General features: G+C 38.0%; 1 protein-coding gene across 3 annotated transcripts in view; it reads right to left on the bottom strand.

Annotated features, from left to right (window-relative positions):
• Positions 1-10,406, bottom strand: part of TUSC3 (tumor suppressor candidate 3) — a 183,611-nt gene extending 173,205 nt beyond the window's left edge. The window contains exon 1 of one of the 3 annotated variants that reach the window (XM_027122717.1): positions 10,061-10,406. In XM_027122717.1, the coding sequence (XP_026978518.1) occupies positions 10,061-10,198 (138 nt within the window). In that variant the 5' untranslated portion in view covers positions 10,199-10,406. The remainder of the gene's footprint in view (positions 1-10,060) is intronic. The other 2 variants (XM_027122716.1, XM_027122718.1) reach the window with 2 other exon arrangements.
• Between the last annotated feature and the right edge of the window lie 362 nt (positions 10,407-10,768).

A 10,768-nucleotide genomic window follows, 5' to 3' on the forward strand; every position in this document is an offset into this window, starting at 1 on the left:
CACACACACACACACACACACACACACACACACACACACACACACACACGACATTCGCTTTATGGTTTGGAATAGGTTCCAACATCAAAGCCTGTGACTCATGCTGCTCTCCGTAGGAAGCTATGCTGAATGAGTGCCAAGATGATGGTGTTACACCTTGACTCAGCCACTCTTTCTCCCCATAAAGGCTCCAAGAGGAAAAATGCACAGGAAACAAGAGCAAGACACAGCAAAGCCACTCCACAAAGCATTGCACAAAGCCTGATCTTTGAGGAAGGTCCCAGTTTTTCTTTTGCTTAATCTTAACTCAGATGTTAACTAAAAGAATATTATTAAAACATGATCATTTTAAAAATAAAATTAAGTATCTTCCTGAATTTTATTTCACGTCTTTACAATGAAACTACGTACCGATCTATGACCTACACAAAAGCAAAAGGAATAAGTATTTCTTAAAAACATTCAAAGAGAAAAAAGCATACAGCAAATACATCTTGGGCATACTTACTCTCTTCCACTCTGTTCTTGGGCTAATAGTTTTTAAAGCACATAATAAATTTATGCCCAATTTCTTTCCTACAACGTTTTGGACATAACTTTTGAATAGAGAATTTCAATTCATATTAAAATAACTTTGTTTTTATTGTAAGAGGAACATGAAAATGCACTTCAATGACACCAAAACATACACAAACTTCTAATACTGACAACTGATATTCAAAGACTGGGGACAGCTATACATACTTAAATGGTCCCCCACTAATATTTAATAACTAATTCACAAAGAGGGCCCGGTTACTAAAACATAATGTAGAAAGAGTTCTTTGGGGTAAGGCTGTAAACTGACAAGTTGTACAGTCACGGGTAAAACCCTTAATCCAAGAGGACCTTCCTCAGCAGAACGCTTTCAAATACAAAAAATCAGAAATTCAACTTGAAATGTCTTAAACAATAAGAAAGCTTATTAACTCATATAACAAGGAGTCCAGAGTTGAAGCATTTACAAGGCTAGTTAAGTCATGCCATCAAGTACCCATGTTCTTCCCAATTTTCTACTCTGCCAGCATAAACCTACTGGTTTTGCCCTCAGGCTTGTACTTTTTGTGATTACAAGATGGGTTCAACAATGCATCACATTCTCATACACATATCCAAAGACAGGAAGAAAGAATTACCCCACTTTGGGTCCTTTATGAAGAAGGAGGAAACTTCCAAAAGCCCCACATAATTGTATCATGTGATCACTCCTAAACCAATAATTTGCAGGGTACTGGATAATCATGATAATCTTTGACTAATAAAAATGATTGCTTGGGGCTTGGGATAGTCCCAATTGCTCCTACTACTCAAATAAAACCAAGGTATACTGTTAACAAAGACAAAGGTAAGGCAAACAAAACTCTGTCACAATCACCAAGATACTGTGATGATTATAAACAATTTGGGTGAAATGCCTGGCATTCTATCTTCTATCAACTCTCCTGTTATGTTTTTTTTTCATTTCCTGAAATAAGCCTTATTTCCAACTCCCAAGTTTGTTAAATTCACTAAATTACAGGACAGTATCTCATTAAATTTAATATGAATAGTAAACAGATCTTACAATTTGTAATCAATCTTGTACCTTAAGTTTTACCACAAAAATCATATGAACTAACTTTCCAATGGTTTGCTTTGTTTCTAAGCAGAGAAGACACTGAACCACAATATTTCTCCAAAAGTTGAGTCAAATCATATTGACAGCAATATTAAGCCATCTCTAAAAATACACATCTAAAATAAACAGTTCCATTTAATAAAATCAGTACCACAATTTATCTAACCTATACTCAAGTGCCCCTTTTCATTAAAGATGGTTGAGTTCTCATAGTAACATACAGAGGAAAGAAAATTTCCTTTTAACTTCCAAACGTCAAACTAGTTAGGTATCTTGATATGAGCAACCAAAAATGTAATAACAATAAATGCTAGTAAAGACTTCCTTTTATTCTTAACTTTTTTCAACTCATTAATGGCTTCAGGATGCTATACTTCTAAGTTAGGACTTTTATCACATTGTGAAACACTGTGTAACATAAGTTCACTGTTGACACTGACCTTTTTCCTTCTGACATTAAACAGAGAGACAAGCAGGCAAGCAGGCAGAGAGATAGACAGATATCAATTACTATGAAAAAAATACTGTCTATTTTTCTGAATAATATATTTGAAATTTTACTATTCAAACTAAATATTTATGTTTTACATATCTACATATAATAGAGGAATCATATTTTTGCAAGATGCTCTCCTTAAATCTATGTATGACTGCTAGAAATTATGTGAAGTCAGCCTCTCTGTGTACAACGTGCAAAACATAAGAGCTACAAAGATATAGTATTATATATGGCAAGTGATTACTTAAAAAAAAAAATGAGGTTAAAATTTGTTCCCCATAAAACAGCACTGTTGACAGCAATGAGAAAACAGATGGGCTAGATGGGCAGAGGAAAGGATTGAGAGTTCCCTTTTAGGTATGCTCAATTTTTTTTCTTTTTATTTTATTTATTTTTTTATACAGCAGGTTCTTAGGCTCAATTTGAGAAGCTGCAGAAATCTTGCCAACGGACAGAATAAAAACTGGATAGAGACTGACGTAAATACTACCTATTTGGTCCACACATACTCATGCACACAGTGTTACATTTGTTCATGATCTAGCAGGAAAAGAGTTACTCCTATACTTAGCCAAAGGTAAATCTATCTTGGTGAAATTAGCATGATGCTCCAGGTGGGAGTCTTATGGAAAGAAGCAATCATCACATGGTCTAATACACCAAACAAACCTGGAGACTACTAAGGTAGTCACAGGCATACTGATCACACTCACATCCAAACTCACTGACTATTTAAGGCTAAAGAGAATATGCACAAGTAAATGCAGCCCAAAACAGTTAACAAATAGCTGATGAATCTGTGGCTCAAGTTTCATGTTTCTGCCCTTTCCCTTTCTCTGTGTCTTCCACGTAGAAGAGAACACATATAGAAGGGGCTGAACATGCTGGTGTTTTGTGTATGTGGAGGAAAATATCCTGAAGTGTTCCCTTTTGACCCAGGTTAGATCCCTTGCGTAGGCAGACGGTTCATCACGGTTTCTACAAAACTTGCAAGGACAAGTACTGACTGACTTTGTTCTAGGCTATCTGTTCGAGGATGTTTGTGTAGCACACAGCTCTGCTAGACACTGTCCCTTCTAGAACAAAGATCAGGTTTGTTTACTTCCCAATTTAATAAAGATAGTGACTCCCTCTAAGGCTGAAGTCAAATACGTTTACTGCCCATCATGAAAGATTTGGGTTCCATAAGCTCAAGGTCCTCTCCTGCTCTGAAATTCACTACATTTGCAGGTGTCAGCTGGCCTGCATCACCAGCACAAACGCTGATACTCTGGCAATTCTATTACTGTAATAACCTGTCTGCCTGTGACCCAGGAATCCCATGCCTTCTGCCATTATCCATGAAACTGCGGCAGGCTAAGCCTCAAAGTTATTGACAAGCAGTTTTGGCCATTTTAAGTAAGACCTGTCATTCCCAATTACTCTTCAAGGAGTTACTGTACACAAATATCTAACTTAGCTGACACAGCTGCCTGACATCAGCATGACAGGTGTATGTGTATACATATCAAAGTATAATTACTATGTGTTTAAGTTGTGCTCATATGTTTACAAGATATTTCTTCCACCTAAGTTCTCTGCTTAAAGGTAAAATCAAAATCCACCTCTTACCTCCATCCTCTCCCTATCATTTGCTAAGACACTAAAGTCTCTATTTCAAGGCTGTGCCACTAAAGAGTAACTGGATATATACATCTCAGTGTAAAGTATGCTTATAGAAGTTATCTCAGAGGCAACTAATAACACTACTTCTCTCTTAAAATATATCTATGAGCTGCTACCTACATGTTGTAGCCTATTCGCTAATCATTTTCTTTGCAGAAAGTATAAATTATTATATTATAGTTGTCCTTCAGTATCCAAGGGGGATTGCTTCCAGGACCCCAGCAGATACCAAAATCTGAAAATGCTCGAGTCCCTCATGCTACAAAATAGTGTGGTACAGTCGGCCCTCTCTGTCTGCAGGTACAAGACCCCTGGATTTGAAGGGCTGACGGTAGCTGCTTTTGATGATGGTAAAGTCATTAAGTCCACTGGAAATCATTACAGAATTTGAGCTTTTATTCTACTATAAGAGGTCATTAGAGATTAAAACAATTCTGATAAGTGTTAACAATATAAGAAATAGAGAAACTGTCAAAATAATGGAAACCCATGATGCATCAGAAATACAAATGATATACTACTAAGAAGCTAAAGTCTCCCACAAATCTGTATCACTTAACATGAGGATTCAAAACTCACTTAACATGACTTTATTCAATGTAATTAAGGAAACTGACTATAAAAATCTCCCGTCAATTTTCTGTGCCTATTTAACAATTTCTCTTGACTATATTCTTAAATAAAGAATATGACAAAATTATTTTTTGATGAATGAAAATGTCTTCATTTAGAAACAGATATATACCTATATATGTAGACACACATACACAAATCCATGAATACTACCAATTCTTCCATGAGGTAAAATCTCCTCTTGGGAAGTTCTCAAGCAATGTTAGAGTTTGGAATTCTCAGTGTTTCATAATAAAATAAGTAATGAACATTTTATTCCATAAACTATACAATTTACAATTATTATAAAGTCACTTTATTTAGCAAAAAATTTAATTTGAAAAAATTTTTTATCACATTTTAGGATCTCATTATCGTGTCTATCTTTCATTTGAATGAAGAATACATAATAGCAGCTACCAAATTACTGATCATTTGTTATGCTCTAGGCATTGCACTAAACACTTTAAATACAGTCTTATTTAATCCCAATGACAACACTGAGATGTAAGTATTACACCTGTATTTTTAATTTTTTTTTTTTTTTTTCCCGGTACGCGGGCCTCTCACTGTTGTGACCTCTCCCGTTTTGGGGCACAGGCTCCGGACGCGCAGGCTCAGCGGCCATGGCTCACGGGCCCAGCCGCTCCGCGGCCTGTAGGATCTTCCCAGACTGGGGCACAAACCCGCGTCCCCTGCATCGGCAAGCGGACTCTCAACCACTGCGCCACCAGGGAAGCCCTATACCTGTATTTTTAAACAAAACTAAAATTCAGGGAAGTTAAGTGGTTTGATGTCAATTAGATAGGATATGAATTGTAACTGGACCATCAGTTCTATTCAAAAATCTATGGTGGTAACTATTACTGTCATAAATGTTACTTCCTTAAAAGCAACTAACGTCCAATTCCTGATTCCAGGTTCAACTTTAGATTTCCGTTTGGGTTCCCCAGAACAAAAGAATACACAATCCATGCCAAGTCAACTATTCCAGTACTTATGTTTGTAATATTTATTGTAGTAAATTAAGTTCCAGCTATTATATTTTCTGGCTCAATTGTGTCAAATCTTATACTGGGCAACAGGTTCTAAACTAAGCAAAAAAAAAAAAAAAAAAAGCAGCAGCAGCCGCCACATATGATCAAAACAACTCTGGAATATCCCTAGAAAAGTAACACACTTGTGACCAATATTTCCAAGAAAGAATGTTTTTCTTCTGGTATTGGAAGAGATCATAGTTCTTTTGTTTGTTTTTTTGTTTTTTTAAAGAAGATGTTGGGGGTAGGAGTTTATTAATTAGTTTATTTATTTTTGCTGTGTTGGGTCTTAGTGTCTGCACGAGGGCTTTCTCTAGTTGTGGCAAGCGGGGGCCACTCTTCATCGTGGTGCGCGGGCCTCTCACTATCGCGGCCTCTCTTATTGCGGAGCACAGGCTCCAGACGCGCAGGCTCAGTAGTTGTGGCTCACGGGCCTAGTTGCTCCGCGGCATGTGGGATCCTCCCAGAACCCGTGTCACCTGCATTAGCAAGCAGATTCTCAACCACTGTGCCACCAGGGAAGCTCGAGATCATAGTTTTTGAACTGAGTACCAGATACTGAACTAGACTGCATTTCAGAGACATAAAGTAAAGTATTAAACATATTTAATTAAGCATTAAATTAGTTAATACTTAAATATGTTTAATAACATATTAATATGTTAATTAATAAATGTTAATTAACATTTATTAATTAACAATTAATTTGTTAATATGTTAATTAATAAATTAAGTATTAAACATATTTAACATAAAGTATTAAAACTTCTACTATATGTTATTTTGCTCTTTTCCTTAAATAAAATATGTGTATTCTACAATATCACCATGTAGTATCATTAGGCTCTCCTATTTAACAGATAAAAGTTTTGGAAGACATCCTTTTTAAATCCGCAACAATTTTCTCCCTAATTTTGCATTTTTAAAATCACCTTTATAAAATATATTTAATGGAAATAGATGTTATCACAATTTATAATTACACTAAATTAACAAATGTCACATGTTAAAGTAGTCTTACAATTGGAGATGCTAAGACACTTTGAAGATGTACACTTTTTAGACTTTTTGGGGCTTTTTTTTTTTTTCCTCCCAACTGAAAGTTACCATGGTTGCAATGATCTCTCTAAGAGATAAATCATCAGAATTTGCATGGAGTTCCTCATTGTTTTTAATGCCCTCTGCTCTGGTAAACTACACACACAAAAAACTACTTTTCAAATCTTCTCCCTTTCTCAAGAAAAACTATGCCCACAGCAAACATCATTCTCAATGGTGAAAAACTGAAAGCATTTCCTCTAAGATGAGAAAGAAGACAAAGATGTCCACTCTCGCCACTATTATTCAACATAGTTTTGGAAGTCCTAGCGATGGAAATCAGAGAAGAAAAAGAAAAAAAAAGGAATACATATTGTAAAAGAATAAGTAAAACTGTCACTCTTTGCAGATGACATGATACTATACATAGAGAATCCTAAAGATGCCACCAGAAAACTACTGGAGCTAATCAACGAATCTGGTAAAGTTACAGGATACAAAATTAATGCACAGAAATTTCTTACATTCCTATACACTAACAACAAAAGATCAGAAAGAGAAATTAAGGAAACAATCCCATTCACCATTGCAACAAAAAGAATAAAATACCTAAGAATAAACCTACCTAAGGAGGTAAAAGACCTGTACTCAGAAAACTATAAGACACTGATGAAAGAAATCAAAGATGACACAAACAGATGGAGAGATATACCATGTCCTTGTATTGGAAGAATCAATATTGTGAAAATGACTATACTACCCAAAGCAATCTACAGATTCAATACAATCCCTATCAAATTACCAATGGCATTTTTTACAGAACTAGAACAAAAAATCTTAAAATTTGTATGGAGACACAAAAGACCCCGAATAGCCAAAGCAATCTTGACGGGAAAAAACGGAGCTGGAGGAATCAGACTCCCTGACTTCAGACTACAAGACAAAGTTACAGTAATCAAGACAATATGGTACTGGCACAAAAACAGAAATATAGATCAATGGAACAGGATAGAAAGCCCAGAGATAAACCCACGCACCTATGGTAATCTAATCTATGACAAAAGAGGTAAGGATATACAATGGAGAAAAGACAGTCTCTTCAATAAATGGTGCTGGGAAAACTGGAGAGTTACATGTAAAAGAATGAAATTAGAACACTCCCTAACACCATACATAAAAATAACCTCAAAATGGATTAAAGACCTAAATGTAAGACCAGACACTATAAAACTCTTAGAGGAAAACATAGGAAGAACACTCTTCAACATAAATCACAGCACGATCTTTTCTGACCCACCTCCTAGAGTAATGGAAATAAAAACAAAAATAAACAAATGGGACCTAATGAAACTTAAAAGCTTTTGCACAGCAAAGGAAACTATAAACAAGATAAAAAGACAATCATCAGAATGGGAGAAAATATTTTCAAATGAATCAATGAACAAAGGATTAACCTCCAAAATATATAAACAGCTCATGCACCTCAATTTTAAAAAAACAACCCAATCCAAAAATGGGCAGAAGACCTAAATAGATATTTCTCCAAAGAAGACAAACAGATGGCCAAGAGGCACATGAAAAGCTGATCAGTATCACTAATTATTAGAGAAATGCACATCAAAACTACAATAAGGTATCACCTCACACTGGTCAGAATGGCCATCATCAGAAAATCTACAAACAACAAATGTTGGAGAGGGTGTGGAGAAAAGGGCACCCTCTTGCACTGTTGGTGGGAATGCAAATCGATACAGCCACTATGGAGAACAGTCTGGAGGTTCCTTAACAAACTAAAAACAGAATTACCATATGACCCAGCAATCCCACTACTGGGCATATACCCACAGAAAACCATAATTCAAAAAGACACACGCACCCCAGTGTTCACTGCAGCACTATTTACAAAGCCAGGTCATGGAAGCAACCTAAATGTCCATTGACAGATGAATGGATAAAGAAGATGTGGTACATATATACAATGGAATATTATACAGCCATAAAAAGGAACAAAATTGGGTCATTTGTAGAGACGTGGATGGACCTAGAGACTGTCATACAGAGTGAAGTAAGTCAGAAAGAGAAAAACAAATATCGTATATTAACTCATATATGTGGAACCTAGAAAAACGGTACAGATGAACCAGTTTGCAGGGCAGAAATTGAGACACAGATGTAGAGAACAAACGTATGGACACCAAGGGGGGAAAGCGGCGAGGGGTGGGGATGGTGGTGGGATGAATTGGGAGATTGGGATTGACATGTATACACTGATGTGTATAAAACTGATGACTAATAAGGACCTGCTGCATAAAAATAAATAAAATTAAATTTAAAAATATAAAAATAAATTTTAAATATGTTGGCAAGGTTCTAAGATAAAAAAATTTAAAAAGAGAAAAACTATGAAATCTAAGAAATGTATATAAATACCACATGCTAGGCAAAAAAATCGTTATATTTGTAAATACAGTCTTAATTTAACAGTGGTTCTTCACCAAACATCTTACTATAACACCACTAATTTCACTAAGGCCTATTTTTATGTTAAAGTAAAAAAAAGTTAAAATAAAAAAGTTGAAGGCAAAATACTGAGTTCAGAGTTGTTTCAGGCAAGGAGTAAAGAGAAAGAGAATCAGAGTTACTTGTGTGTGAGGCTGTTTTTTCATTCTTTCCACCCAGCCGTCAAGAAAGTTGCGGTAATATTTGAAACCCGAATTAGAGCCACGTGTATGTAAATAAAACTTCACCAGGAAAAACTACTTGCAATTAATATGGAGAGACACTCTCACTAAAATGACGTACAATTAGAAACCTTACATTTCCAAAATATTTTTTTTTCTAATCCCACTAGATCAACCATCCAAGGTAGAGATGGATAACTGAAATTCACAAATAACTCCACAACTACTTTAAATACGGTCAGTTACTTCAATCCGCGTGCTCATCAGAGTTACTATAGGACTAAGATTGAAATCAGGTGATCTGAATTTCACAAATAAATTTGCGCAACCTAAATGTGAGGTTATTCGCACAATTATACCTTGAGTTTAATATAAAGAAAAATATACAGCTTTAAAAATGTATATAAAATACAGAATAACTTTAAACACGGTCTCAATATGCTGTTGCCTCCTGAAACGGATAACGAAGGGAGCAGGGTAATGAACACAAGGGACAACTCGTTCCTATAGGTTTGAAATACTCCTAAACGGTATTTTCACATCCAACACACTCTTTTTTACTGACTCGACAGCCCCGAAACTCTGCCTTCAAGTAAGGGTCAAAAACGCTCCGTGTCTTAAAGGTGTGAGGTGCTAGGCGCACAAAAGACGATGCTTCGTTGTTTTTTGAGAAAGCACTGGGCAACCCCACTTTTGAAACTGTGGAGCCCAAAGGACTTGCGCAAAGGCCTCCCAACCGCTCCCCAAAACAGCCATCGCCCACACCTGGCGGCCCGGCTGCCTAGCAACGCGGGAAGGCTGTCTATGAACGCGGCCCGCCTGCCCGGACCCGTCCTGGCCCTCCCGGGAATGCCCAGAGGATTCATTTTACCTCCTTTTTCTTCTGTCCTCCACCGAGCTGGATGCAGAGAAGCAGCAGGAGGAGGAGAAAGGGAAAGCTCCCGGTGGGCAGATACCGCGGTCGCCGCCCCGCCTGCCTCCGGCGTGAAGGAGCGCCCCTGGCACCCATCGCCGCAGGGACGTGCCTCCTCCACGCTCGGTAACCGTGCGCGCCCAGCTCCTACCGGCGCCCTACACCTGCCAGGCCAGCCGCCGGGAGCCCCCTGCCCGTCCCCGCGTGGATGCCTGCGGCCTTGCCAGGGAGCCGGGAAGCACCGGAGGACGCGGAGGAGGTAACTGACGGAGCATCCGGTTCACTGGAAGAGGAGACCTGGAAAAGCCCGGGATGGGGCAGGAAGTGGGCGTGGCGAGGGAGCCGGAGCTTCCGTGCACGCCGCGCTGCGCTCTCGGCCGGACTCCATCCGGAGACCCCGGCAGCGGGGGGGCGCGGCTTTCCATCTCGCCGATCTGAACCGTAGGCTGTCCTGCCACTGAAGCCAACACCGGGTCTCGGGAATATGCGAGGGTCCTGTTTATCCAACACTTTACCTGGAACCAGAGACAGACATAATTGCCTTCTTCGATGATGGAGAAGGGCTTTGAGGAATTAGTAAGGATCTGGCCCTTCTAGCTAATGGCAATCTGATCCCATTGGGACATTTTTACTCAACAGTAGTTCAAAGAACTGAGTGATGTTGTG

Source organism: Aethalodelphis obliquidens, unplaced genomic scaffold (genome assembly GCF_003676395.1).
Source record: "Aethalodelphis obliquidens isolate GAN/ISIS:26980383/991018 unplaced genomic scaffold, ASM367639v1 scaffold25, whole genome shotgun sequence".
NCBI classification, from domain to species: Eukaryota; Metazoa; Chordata; class Mammalia; order Artiodactyla; family Delphinidae; genus Aethalodelphis; species Aethalodelphis obliquidens.